The sequence below is a fragment of the Antechinus flavipes genome, chromosome 2 (genome assembly GCF_016432865.1).
Source record: "Antechinus flavipes isolate AdamAnt ecotype Samford, QLD, Australia chromosome 2, AdamAnt_v2, whole genome shotgun sequence".
NCBI lineage: Eukaryota > Metazoa > Chordata > Mammalia > Dasyuromorphia > Dasyuridae > Antechinus > Antechinus flavipes.
The window spans coordinates 540,978,140-540,992,700 of NC_067399.1; the positions used below are offsets into that span (position 1 = coordinate 540,978,140).

Consider the following 14,561-nt stretch of genomic DNA (forward strand, 5'->3'; position numbering starts at 1 on the left):
GGCATAGAAAAATACTTCACAGGGTGTTCCTTACACTAATGAAGTGACTGGTCTAGTCCAAAAAAAACCTTTTATTCATTTATCTGTGAATATTTCCCCTAGCAGAATAAAATCTCCTCGAGACTTACAGACTCTCATTTCTATATTTGTACACCTTGCTCCTAGCATGTCAGCTGATTAATAATAAATGACTGTGGTTGATGGGGGTGGAAGATTGGTACAGTGGAAATGCAGAGCTGGAAAGAACCTTAGAGGTCATTTAGTCCCTCTTATTTTATAGATTTATAAACTGAGGTATAGAGATATTAAGTGACTTAATTAAGATCACTCAAGTAGTATGGGGCAGTGATGGATTTGATCTCAAATTCTAACAACTTTAAATTCATATCTTTTTCTACTACCCTACAGTATCCCAAATATTGGAGACTTTTCAGGTCTCTGAGGGCCCAGGTGACACTTCGCAAATGGGCCTAGCCATAAATTCAAGCCAGTTTGCAGCAAGCTCTAGAGAGCAAATTTCCTGGACCACTCTCATATCATAAGCTGTCCATCACACTGTGAAGATGATACAGCTTAGGCTAGTCGTCCCTGTGACATTCCCCTGTAATTATACCTATCCACCTTAAGATTCAGTTCAAAGGAGAAATCACAGTTGCCCCCCTTGGACATTCTAATTCAGATTAGAGCTGAAGAATCATAGAAGGAGAAAGTAAAAAATTACATTCTAGTTCTCTTCACTTTGTTCAATACTCAGCATCTCAAGTTCTCTGCTCTAATCAAAAACTCAAATTAACCCTTTCTCCTTAATCACAATTCCTGGTCCTAATCATTCATTGTTGGTTATTGGTCTTCCCCTCTAAATGGTAACAATATCCTTCTGCTCTCAGCGGCCAAGGAAGGGCTATTTTGCATATTGAGAAATGGAAGTAGGAGCCTTTATTTGGTCTGCTTTGTATCTCCAAATTCTAGCACAATGCTTAGAACAAGCTTAATAAAAGTTTCTTGTCTAAGATCCAGGAGGAAAAGAAAGCCTAGTCGATTTCTGCTTTTAAATTTTACGATGTTAGAAGCTTTTCAAAAATAATTGTCCTCTCCCATTCCTATCTCTGGGAGAAATGTCTCTTTTTTGCCTCTGAACTGGGAATAAAGCAAAAAGCAAAGATAAAATCCATATCTGAAGCAGATTTCTTGGTAGAAATATAGGAATTGTCTTGAATCATTTAAACCATTGAAAGAAAAGGAGAAATCTGCTTCATTACTCTTGAGAGGATTCCAGCCTCTGTGAGTTGAAGGGGGAACCTTCCTGGAAGGATTGTCATGGGGATATTTGTAAAGTACTTAACATAGTGTGTGGAACATAGTGCTATATAAATGCCTACTGTTATTGTTGTGATTAGTGTAGGTAGACTGCTTTGAAATGAGACCCTAGAACTGCAAGATTCTAGTCCCATTTCTGCTAGGTATCAGATATGATCTTTGACCCTAAACATTTAACCTAAGTTAAGTTTCTTCATCTATAAAATGCTGTTTCTACCTTACCTAAAAGAATTAAGAAGAGCAATGAACAACTCGCTTTGTTAAAGGAATGCCTTTGTTAAGTCTTAGCTTCCTAATCTGCAAAATGGCTCTCCTTTTTTTGACTGCTATGATCAAAAGGCCTTTGCTACATATATGCTACTTAGAAAATATTCCAATATGACCATGAACAAAATGTAATTCTGATTATGATAAGGGTTGAAGAAACACAGAAGATTCAGTTGGACCCAGAGATCTCTTCTCTATAGCTGGCTTGAAGGTGAATAGTGAAACAAATACTGTACCATACTTCACTGAAAAAACTGAATTTGTTAGCTGTGAGCTCCTCCTTTGTCTAGTTTCCTCATCTCATTTCACTCAAACATCTCCCTCCACTAACTTCTCCCACACTCCCACAGCCTCAGATAAAGAAATGACACTTCTTATCAAGGCAAACCCTTCTATACACACCTTTGACCCCAACCCATCCCAACTTAATTGGCAGATAGTCTCTGCTATTATCTTCCCTCTTTCTCTTATCTTCAATCTTTTCCTATCTTCTACTTCTTTCTCCATTACTTAAAAACACACCTATAAATGAGGGTAAACCCCTGCATAGAATTCCCAATCCCTCTATTTTTGTCCGCCTGCATTTTTTATTTCCTTCACAGGTTAATTATACACTATTTCAAAGTCCGATTCTTTTTGTGCCACAAAATAACTGTATGGACATGTATACATATATTGTATTTAACATATACTTTAACATATTTAACATGTATTGGTCTACCTGCCATCTGGGGGAGGGGAGGAAGGGAAAGAGGGAAAAAATTGGAACAAAAGGTTTTGCAATTGTCAATGCTGAAAAATTACCCATGCATATATCTTGTAAATAAAAAGCTATAATAATAATAATAATAATAAACACCCATGTTCCCTCCATTCTTAAAAAATCCTCACTTAATCTGACCATCCCAGTTAGCTTTTATCCTTTGTTTTCTATCCTGAACTAAACTCCTTGAGAAAGTGATTTCAGTGCTTTCATTTCCGATACCCTCACTCTTTTCTAAGCTCCACTCCCACCCCCACTCCCTCAGCCTCAGCATTCAACTTAAACTATCTTTTTCAAAATTACCCATTTGACAAAAATATCCTTTTGTCAATTCTGATTCTCCTTGACTTCTCTGAAACATTTAAGTTTGCTTATCAACCTTGTCTTTCTAAATGAGCTTCTTTCTCTCTGTCACTCTCTGTGTGTCTCTTCCTGCCTCTCTCTCTCTCTTTCCCCCTTTTTTATCCCCCCATGTGTCTCTCTCTGGCTCTGTCTCTGTCTCTCCCTCCCCTGCTTTTCTCTCTTGGTTCTATCTGTCCAAAGGTTCCGTCTTAGTCTCTTTTGCTGGTTCTCCCTTACTCCCTAAGTATGGTGGTTCCCTAAAGCTTTGTCCTGGGTATCCCTCTCTTTTTGCTCTATACCATCTCCCTTAGTGACCTCATTTCCCATGGTTCAGTTATTATTTCTATGTAAATAACTTCTAGTTCTATCTATCATACTCTAGTAGCCTTCCTGAACTCCTGCCTATGCATCTCCACCTACCTCTTATACATCTTGCATGGAACATCTTGTGAACTTTATGTCCAAAACAGAACTCATTTTTTTCCCCCAAATTCTCCCCCACTTCTGAACTTTTCTATTACTATCAAAAAGACCGCCATGCTCCCAATCACTCAGCCTCTCAACTTGAATTTCATCCTTGACTCTTCACTCTCCCTCACCTCACATATCCAATATGTTGTCAAATCTTGTCATTTCTACTTTCACAACATGTGCTGTATAATTCTCTTCTCGATTCACACAGCTACTTTTATACAGGACTTCATCACCTCTCATCTCTTTTACTGCAAGAGCCTTCTAATGGGTCTCCTGGCCTCAAATCTCTCCCCATTCTAATCCATCCTCCACTATATTTTCCTGAAATATAGGTCTGATGATGTCATCCCCCTAGACAACAAGCTACAATGACTCTCTATTAATAATTAAGATAATAGTAACTAACATTTATATAGACTTGAAGGTGTGCAAAGCTCTTTATAATCTTCCTGAATCAAATAAAAAGTTCTCTGTTTGCCATGAAAAATTCTTTACAATCTCTTTTCCTAGTCAGCCATGTTAGATCTTAACCCTTTTCAGGCATTCCAGAATACAACTACACTCCTTAGCACCCTTAATCTTCCATCTTCACAACTGTCCTCCATGCCTGAAATTTCCTACCTCCTCACCTCTGCCTCAATTACCCTGCCTTACTTGAAGACTCAGTTGAGATACAAAGACTAAACCTCCTTCTCCGGAAGCTTTTTCCAGTTCCCTCCCCTCTGAGCTGCAAATATCTTCCCCTCCAGAGCGCCTTGCATCCACTCTGTATTATTTTTTATGTACCTGGTTATTTACATGTTGTCTTTTCCATAAGAATGTTTGCTCCTTGAGGATGGGGACTGGTTTTTGCCTTTCTTCATATCCCCAGCACTTAGCAGTTCTAGACACGTAGCAATCACTTAATAAATGCTTGTGACTGACTGCCACTACTGTATTCATTTCTCAAGGATAAATAATGGAATCACAGGTTCCCAGTTGAAAAGAACCTTAGATTAAGGCATCTGGGCCAGCCCCCTTCTCAGGGCATGAACTTCTTCCACATTATCCCCAAAGGTGATTGTTTGTCTTTGCTCAGACCCCTCCAGTGTTACAAGGAACTCGGGCCTTACCTATTCCACTGGCATTCCAGGCCAGCTCAGCTTCCATTCCCTGAAAGGTAGAGGGCAGCCTTGAGAGTATAAGTCAGCCCTGGATAGGAGGTGGGCCCACAAGAGGAAAATGTGCCCAAGTAACTGCTATCACATTCACCCCTCCCTCCCTTTGTGGGGAACTGGAGAACTGGGTCACAACAGCCCAACTGATCCTTGAGTAACATCTTCACAAGAAGAGAAAGCAAATACTCACTTTATCAGAGGCTAAGCCCCTTGGGAGCTCGCCAGTTATTGGCTGAGGAGCTGTGGTGATCTCTGGGGATTTGACAAGTCATCCAGTCCCATCCGAAGTTCCACAGGTCTTGGGCACAGCTCTGCTGCCCTTGCGTCGTCTGCTCGAAGCCCTGTCTCTTTCTGACTTTGTCTCTAAATGCCCTCTGATGTGTCTTTCCCTGTCTCTTTTCTGTGCCGTTAGCTCTGTTTTGGGCTCTATCTTCCTCCCTCACTGTCTCTATCTCCTTCTGTGTTTTGTCTCTCTGACTCTCGCCTCTGAGACTTTGAGGACCCAGTTCTCCAGCTGTAGGAGGCGAAGGTATTGGCTGGTCCAGGCTCCAGGCAGGTTTGGAGAAACTTCACTTACCTTCCCCTAGAGGGTCCAGCGTGTGCAGCATGAGCTGGTAGATGGTACTGCGAATGGTGCAGTTGTGTAGCGAGGTCGTACCGTTTCCTCGGGTCAGACTGGACGGGAGCTGAGCAAGGGGAGACAGCACAGCAGCCTCAGTCTGCATTGCGCTCGCTTCTCGTCGGCAGGAGACGTCGCGGAGGGCTCCGCGCTGATTTCCCAGACTGGCTTATCACCTGCACCACAGACCCCCTCCCACAACTCCCCACTGCCCAGAGGCTGCTTTACTTGGAGATCAGAGTGATTCTGCAAGAGCTTCCAGGTGGTCCCTCAACTCACCCCACCCCAGGGAAGAGATCAATGCGTGCAGATGCTCCCAGACACAAGCTCCCAGGTGGGATACACTGACCTGACAATAAATGTACACATACCTGTGCATGCACACAACGTGAATCTCACACACACACACACACACACACACACACACACACACACACACACACACACACTCTGCATTGAGGTCATCTCGCCCTCTAGTGGCTACAGTCTAGATCACTCAGGCTATTAAGGTATCATCTAGCTTTCATAACCTCCCAAAATCATGAGTCAGGGGGTTGGCGGATTTCTTTAGATTTGGGGGGAAGAAGAGAGAGAGAAAAGGAAATAACAGCTGTGTTTATGGGTACAGTCTAGAAGGTCTCTCTTGGAAAATAGGTGGTTTTCCCCTATAATCTACCCCCAGATTCCAGAAAGAACCCTGTGATAAATCGGTAGTCAGAGACCTTAAGGAGCAGAGTTTTGGAAATCCTGAACATCCAGCAAGAGTACCTCCTTACCTCCCATTATAGGTATATTTTCTTTTCATTTGGACCTCAAAAGTCTCTCTTTTTTTCATGCTTCATATTATTTTAGACTCTTAGCTCATAGTGTTAAAGCTGGAAGGGACCTCAGATATCACGTAGTCCAACCCCCTCACTTAATAGATGAAAAAACCAAAGCTGAGAGCATGTTGATGACTTGCCCACATAAGGCAGAAAGAGCCCTGGCCTGCAGAAGTCAGGATGCTATGATTATTCCCATGTGAGATCCTGGGCAAATCGCTTAGCGTCTCAGAACTTCAGTTTCCTCATCTGTAAAATTAGTATAAAGCTAACAGCACCGACTTCACAGAGTTATGGTAAGAATCAAATGAAATAATATGAATCAAAAGCTTTATAAATATAAATATTATCTTCTTCTTGTCCAAAATCATACATCTAGACTAGTTGCAGAGTGGGGATTAGATTTCTAACTCCCAGGATATTACTCCCCAGTATCTATTAAGCCCAACAGATACACCTTCCCCTAAAGTGTTCCCTCTCCCATCCCTGGGCTTCCCACACCATTTCAGGCCCCTGCCACCACTCACCTTCAGTTTCTTGCTGTCTTCCACATCATCCACAGGGATGTCACCATTGCCTGTCTACAAACAGGGACAAGAGTCATAGGAATGTCACACCAATAACAGCCTCCAGTCTTCCACATACATCTGCATTCTGTGTGCTCAGGGGAAGCCACCTAATGCCATGCTATTTATTTGACTATTCGAACATGATAAAATATTTCTCATCTATATCTAAGAGTTAATCCAGTTTTAGAAATTATCTAAATGGGTCTAAACTCCTTAGATTGATATTTAAAACCTTCCATAATCTGAGCCCAATCTACTCATTTTCTTTTTAAAAATGTTTTTATTTATTTTAAAATTATGAAATAAGACAATTATTTCTATAACATAATAGAATAATAAAATGATAATTGTACATGAAACTAACTATTATGAACAACTTGCTATTATAAAATAATATAATAAATTTATCACGGAAATTTTTTCCCTTCCTTCTCCTCTACTCCCCTACTCATTTTCCAATATTGCCTTTTAGGCCACTACTAATCTAGTCCTTGCTCTCCAACATACTATGTTCTTGCTCATTTCTGAGCCTTTTTTCACACCTCTCACCTCTCTCTTCTCTCCTTGCTCCCTTAGGGATCATTCATCCTTCTTCTCTCCCTATCCAAATCTTAGCTCTTATCTCCACCTCAAAGCCTTACCAACTCAGCTGGAAGAACTCCCCACTTCCTGGAGTTCTTATTGTCTGGATTCTTCAGTTGGCATTTATCCTTATGTTAGCTGCTTCATTATTTTTCATGTGGATAACTATTGTCTCCCTAATCATACTGTCAGCTCCAGGAAGTCAGAATGATCATGTTTCAAAAATGCCATCTAAATGATACATTGTACTTATCATGTAACATATATTATTATTAATAATAATATCTGTCCTTTGTAGAATGCTTTAAAATTTTCAAAATGCTTTCATGCCTTTCATTATTATAATAGGCATTTGGTAAATTATTCTTGATAAATAAATAATGTAACTACTACAATTATCTACAGTATTAGCATGTCTCAGGGTCTCTCTTGTTGATAATATGATATTGGATAAGATAGTTTCTAGTTCATTCTATATTTGTAGCCTGGCAATTATTGATCTGGACTCCTTAGCTACTGATGGAGTTTTAAAACAAGATTCTGATGAAATAGCATAAAGATAACTAAATTGAAAAAATTGGGCAACACTTGCCCAACTGGTTTTCTGGAATTTCTGGAGCATTGTTTCCTAGCTTTCTTTTTATCAAGTTATATCAGAGGTGAGGGAGGAAAGGGAATATCTTTCCCAAAGATACAGAAAATTATATAGGGCCATTCTATAAAGTTTTTGGACAGTTGATTCCTTAATTCAGGTCAACAAAATAAGCAATATTTTGCCTAAGGTAGAAGTAGTCACTGCTTTTCTGACTCATCAATGCTATCCTTCAAGAGTTTAATTCAAAAGTACTTTCGAGTTATTCAGTAAATTGTTTTATTTATTCTCATTAACAATAATATACTTCATATTGATAGACCATTTTGAACTTTTGTCTAATTTTTCATCATCTAATTTAATTCTCACAATAGAAGTAGCTCACTCAGGAAAGGGTATAGTAGACTCCTCTTTCATCTTCCATTTGGTTAAAAACAAAAAAGAAACCATTTGGTTGCCATTGTGGGTGATGGGATGGGATGCTCTAAATAATGAGGACCTCTTGGTTGACTACATCTTCCTTGACTATTATTACCTATTAATATGAGGAATTGATTTCTCTGCTTTCTAGCCAAGTGTAAGCAATAGATATGTAGTCAATATTCTACAATCAGCAGCAATGATACAAAAAGTGCCTAACAAATGTTGAATGAATGAATGAATAATGAGAATAATGAATAATAAGATCTTTTCCCAAGAGCACTAAAGGAAGTAGAACAAGAACATGAGGGTAATAGACAAAATTTGGAAATATTCCTAAAATGACTTGCTTAAACTTGTGGAAGCCAAGGCTGATCATATAATAGTAGTGGCTCACATTTATGGTTTTAAAGTTTGTGAAGCATTTTATGCCCATCATCTTGTTTGAACCTCACAAAGTACCTTGAGATAGGTATAATAGGTATTATCACACCCATTTTATAGGTTAGAAAGCTAAGGCTAATAATGCCCAGGATCATATAGTTAGTTCTCAAAGGAGGATGGGATTTGAGACCAGGATTTCTCACTCCAAGTTCAGTCCTTTATCATCTTCTCTGCCACAAAAATCTGTGATGTTTCTAATTATTCTTGACAACCGGAAAATTTGTGCTTGCTGTGATTAGCCTATAGGATAAAGGAGAGGAATCAAGACTAGACCTGGAATTTCATTTGAAAAGGGAATTCCCAGATTTGGAAATACCCCCTATCTCTGGGAGGCTAAATAATTTCCTCAGTGTCTCAAAACCAGGATGTGTTGAGAGGCAAGTTTTGAATGTAGGTCTTTTTGGCTTTGAGGCCAGATCTCTGTCAACTACACCATATTTCTCTATAGTTTTCTTTTTAAAATTCAGACACAGGGATAAATAAATAATAGAAAAGAAAAGTACTAATGTAGGTTATAGATTAAATGTTCCCCCAAATCTATAGCTGTCCTTGAGTCTAGTTCCTTTCTCTCCTAGCCCAAATAGAGCTGAAAAAAGCAGTGAAGTGAATGAAAGAGGCGTTAGATTTAGTCTTAGAGGATCTGTATTCAGATTCTGTCACTTCCTACTGTTACTTTGAACAGATGTCACCTGAGGTCAATTTTCTCAATTATAATATTAGAGGTGAACTATATGATGGCTAAGTGATTTTTTAAATTCGAAACTCTTTGCAATGAAATAGGTTGTATATACTGACTCCTTTTGTCCCCTAGTCACTATATTCTTTCAAGAAAGATCCTTTCTAAAGAATCTGGTTTAGCATTGACTTTTTCTTTTGGGGACAATTGGGGTTAAATGACTCTCACAGGGTTACACAGCTAAATGTTTGAGGTTACATTAGAACTCAATTCCTCTTGATTCCAGGACCCAAGATTTATCCACGGTCCCACCTAGCTGCCTCTAGAATTGACTTTTTTATGCTTCAAATTACCAACAATCCTCCATTGTAAACTTCAAGTCCCTTGCCATGCTTCTCAATTCCTCACCTCTCTCCCTCTTCCTCACCAACTTCCATGTCTCCTAAGTTACTTATTTTTTGAAGCCAAAGTTAATTAAAATAAGTGAGACAAGTCAGGGAAAGGAGAGGGAGGAAGCTGCTCTGTTAAATATCTACCAATGCACTAAGTGAAGAGTGCAGCCCAGTAATCAAAGGTTATCCTTCCATGAAAAAGGGCATTCTGGGAGATGGATTTGCTCATTTTAATGGTGGAAGCTAAATAATTTATGAGAATGAGGACTAGAGTTTTGCATTAGACTCTTTTAAAACATGACTGTACATTACTGACATGGCTTACTTAAGATAAAATATTAAACCTTCAAAGTATCTCTTTATGAATTCAGAAAGGAATAATCTGCCCTTGGACTTGTTGAAAAAAGTCTAGATAAATAGTTATACTATCTAGTCAAATCAGAGCAGGTTCTTGATCACTGAAATTCAGGAATCAAGAGGGTCTTAAAAAGACAAAATTCACCTATTAAAAAAAAAGATTTTGAAAATCTTTACAGATCCTGTCTTGGTCTGAATTAATGAATATTCCTAAGTAGAGAAATTTTTAAAAGAAGAAGAAATAAAGCTTTATTGCTTTAAAATACAGAATGTAATGCTTAGCTGTTACCAATACAGTGCCAGAAATAATTTTCTATCATGGAAAGACCACCAAACTGAGAATCAGAAGACTTCTTCAATCCCAGCTCAGCCACTAATTCTCTTGGTCACACTTAGCTTCCCTTTCCCTTTCCTTATTCTATAAGATGAAGTTTTGGACCTATGTTATCTCTACACTCCTTGCCAACTCTAGCATTCTGATTCTAACAGAGATCCTGACAGTGAACGGAGAAGATATATTGATTTTTTTTTAAAAAGGCACATAAGCTTGTCGCACAAATTAATGACTGCTAAAGTAGTTGAAAATAGTCTGTTTCATGTATTATACATTCTCCTTGATACTTTGCTTTTGTTATTTATTTAGAATACAATGTTAAAGCTTGAAAGGACTTTGGAAATCATCTAGTAAAGCCTCTTTATTTTATAGATGATTAAAACTATGGCCCAAAGATAGTCTCACAGGCTAAATTGTGACTATAAATCCAGTCTTTCAGGCCAGTGTTCCTTCCACACTAAAGAAATGATAGAGATCATATTTTCTGCAGTTTGGCCAAGACAATGTTGGGTTCAACACCAAAGCTACTTCAAATTAAGGAAATAAAGCCTTCTGTCCTTTGCACCTACAACATTGGCTAGTATCAGATCCAATTCTAGGAAATGGTTTGAGGTTATGGTTTATGATCCTTTCCTCATCTTGGTTCACATCTTCCAAAAACAGAATATAAGTAAGCTTTTGCTTAAAATTCTGTGAGCCCATTTTTACAATTTTAAATTTATTTTCCTAACACATATGCTGATATAAAGAAATCACAATCCCCCCCACTCAACCTATAGCTTCTCTGCCCCTTTAAGGTTGAAATAAGAGTAAATAGCTTGAGGTAATGATCACTGAGGACCATTCTCATGGGGGGACATTAAAATGCAGGATAGAAATTTATTCCTCCCTGAAACACTCATTATCCAAACACTCCAGATTTCCAGCATATATTATGTTATTTTATCTTAGTCTATCTAGATAGTAAACTCTTAAAGGGAAGGGCAAGAATTATTTCTATTCTCTCAGAACATATTAGGTGCTCTATAATGACTTGTGGCCCTTGGACTTAGTCAGAGCATCACAATTAAGAACTGAAAGATAACTTAAAGAGCATCTAGTTTATTCCCTTTCATTTTATAAGTGAGAAAACTGAGACCACTAGAGATGAAATGCTTGCCCAAGGTCAGAAAGCTATTAAGTGACAGACAAGATTTGAACCCAGAGTCAACAGGAGATTTCTCTCCCTGGCTTTTCCTCCTCACTCTTAATTATGAAAAAAGGTACTTGAACAAAGAACCCCTAGCCATTTTCTTCTTCTCTCTTCTCCCAGATAATAGCTTAATGACCATTTGTGAACTCAGAATGTGCTCAGAATGTTTTTGGAATGCCCCTTTCCAAGCAATGATGTCCATTTGGTTATTGGACTGCCTTCTTTACTACTTTCTGGGCAGCTACTTAATAGAGTCCCAGTCTATCATTTTAATAACTACTCCTTCCTCTCTCTCCATACTCAGTGGTGGAAAGATTCACATTCATTTCTGGGACTGATAGAGCATGTCAGAAGGGAGGTACTAAAGTAAGGTTACTAAAATTAGAAGACTTCCTCACTGGATCATTGCACAGACATTTCATAGAATAAGTTTAAATGTCTAAATTCCCTATTCCCATCTGACACCTTTGGTATTTAAGGAAAATTTGACTAATGCAACCCAGTGTACTCTACTGAGTATCACAATAAAATCTCCATATCTTTCCCATTTAAGCACTTCATATCATTCCCTGTGTATCCAAAGGCTTAGATTGAGAAATTTCTTCTCTGGGAAACCCCATCCACATTACCTCTTCCACTTTCCTACTGGGGGACTTATCACTTGGAATTGGTTTCAGGTACAATTTTTGGCCAGTCTTTTTTTTTTCTCTCCTGATTCTCACAATTGGTCAGATTCCTTCACAACCTGGAGAATCCCCCCTTCAACACCCAAATATCCATCTCCAGCCCTCAAAAAAAAGGGGACAACCTTTTACAAAGACCTCTTCCTCCATCTCCCCAGTGGTGAATTCTGCCCTTACCTTATTGAGACCTATTCCAATCATAATCTTGGGCACTGTCCTCTTGTTAAGCTGTTCTTTAACCCAGATTTCAAGTTGTTGGTTCCATTTCATGGTAAAGACATAGAAACCATAAGCCATGAGGAGCATTAAGCTCTCCCACCAGGTGATCATGCTGTCCAAAAAGAAGATGATGAGCATCATCAAGTCAAAGATATAAAAGGAGACATCTCGGAACAGGGGCCACCAAGTGAGGTTGAGGACTTCTTTGGAGAACAAAGCACAAGTGCCGATGACAAAGAGGATATTGAACACAGCAGAGCCCACAATTGTGCCAATGCCCACATTGCTGTGAGAGATGAAAACACCAATGAGTGATGTGAAGAGCTCAGGAGCAGAGCCCCCAGCTGCCATGAAGGTGGCTCCAGCCACATCCTCAGAGATCTGTAGCTTATCGGTGATGACTCCCAATGCTGGGACAAAGAATTCATCACACACAATGGCCAAAGCCACAAACACATATATCATTCCAAAGAGATGTAAGACCACCCAGCCTTGCTTCCGTTCCTCCACACTGAACAGGTCTTCAGGGTATTCTCCCTTGGGATGAAAGCCCAACAGTTTAGGATCTGTAGGGGAGCTATGGCTATCCTCATCAGAAAGAGGTGTCATTTCTGTTGAAGGAGAAAGGCTGACAGGAACTGTTGGGACATGATCTACAAAAACACAGTCCCGGATCTGGGCGGTAGGGGTAATGATGCCCATGGCAGAGGATGTTGTGTTATGTGCTCCTTCCCTGAGAGTGACTGAAGAAGTTTTCTTCATCATCACCCTGGTTGAAGAGGTTCTCGATGTCCATACCCTAGCTCTGGTTGGGGTATTCATGACTCCCAATCCAGGAGAGGTGGTGTTCTCCACTGTTGTGCTAGGTACCACAGTGCTTGTCTCCATCATTGTTGGATGAGCAGTTGGGGAATTTTCTGCTCCTCTTCTCTTTGAAATATTTGAATTCTTCTTTTCCACTACTCTCTTGGAGGTAATTGAAGTATTCTCCATTACTCTTTTGGGAACAGCTGGGTTTTTTTCCTTTATTCTTTTAGGAATAGTTGGAGTTGTTTGTACTACTACTTTTGCTGAAGGTGAGACAGTGTTCTCTATTATTCTTTTTAAACTAGTTGGGGTATTCTCAACTATTCCTTTGGGGGTTCTTGGGATATTTTTTACTGTTCTTTTGGGGATAGCCAGAAGCTTCTTTTCCATTGTTTTCCTAAGTGTCATTGTGTCATTGATTTTCTCTTTTACCTTGGGAATAATCACATGATTCTCAATTTTTTTAGGAGTAGTTGAGGTAGGTCTCTGAACATTTCTACTGAATGTGGTTGGAGTATAATTTTTCTTCCTTCTCCTAGGTGTCTCTGGAGTCCCTGGGGTAGAGTTATCCATTATTCTCCTGGGTGTGTTTAAGTTTTTCTTTGCAATAGTTGCTGAGGTTGTTAACTTGTCCCTGCCTTCTGTAACTTGTGAGTGCAGTGTACTGTCTTCCATTTCTAGAATGGATTCCTGATGGTCACTGTTTGATATTACTGTTTCACTATCAGAAAGATCCCGACTGGCCATTTTCACAGGGTTCTGAGAATACATGGTTGTCCACAGTTTAGGCATGGACCAGTGGTTCTTCAGAAAGTGGTAAGAAGAGCCAATGAGTATCATGCCCAAAAGAAAAAGGACTCGATTACATTGGAGCTTCTTACAACGAGCTAACCGCTTCTCCTGCCTCCCAAATTTGATCAGTTTCCCCATTATGACCAGTCACTCTTAGAAAAGGATTCTCATTCCAACCAGTGGAAAATAGAGTTGGCTCCAGGATTCGGGGAGGTCATTAGGGAGAGGTGGGTCATGAATCCCAGGAAGTGTCTGCAAACCTGAAAAAAAAAGATATTTTCCTGTAAGAATTGTCATACTTAAATGAGACTGCCAGTCTTAGAGACTCCAATATTTATGTCACAACCTTTAAGGACAAATTCCCAGAAGTGAGGAGAGTCTCACTCAACAGGGCAGTGAGGTGTATGCATGAAAGGAAATAGTAACCTGTCTTGTACTTTCTGTAGGAAGACTATGGGAAGAGCAGCAATAACATAGCCTCCAATAACATGGATACCACCAGCTGGCCTCTGGAGATAAGAGTCAGGCTGTTCTGAAGAGGGCAATTAAAAGATTGTTAGAACCAGAAAGGGCCTCAAGTATCATTTGTCCAAATCTTCATTTTATAGATGAGGAAGGCAATACCCAAAGAATTGAAGTGCTTTTCTAAGGTCACATAGCTAGTGAATGGCATGATCTGCTCTCAAAGCCAGGCCTTCTGATCCCAAGTCCTTCCCCTTCCCCCATGCTGCCATTCTTTGTG

At 39.5% G+C, this 14,561-nt stretch overlaps 1 protein-coding gene across 1 annotated transcript in view; it reads right to left on the reverse strand.

The window, feature by feature from the left end:
- SLC24A1 (solute carrier family 24 member 1) overlaps nt 1-13,957 on the reverse strand; it is a 37,063-nt gene extending 23,106 nt beyond the window's left edge. Inside the window, exons 1-2 of the mRNA XM_051973952.1 lie at nt 12,179-13,957; nt 6,288-6,341 (exon numbers count right to left, since the gene is read on the reverse strand). Coding sequence (XP_051829912.1) covers nt 6,288-6,341; nt 12,179-13,957 — 1,833 coding nt within the window. The remainder of the gene's footprint in view (nt 1-6,287; nt 6,342-12,178) is intronic.
- Nucleotides 13,958-14,561: the final 604 nt, after the last annotated feature.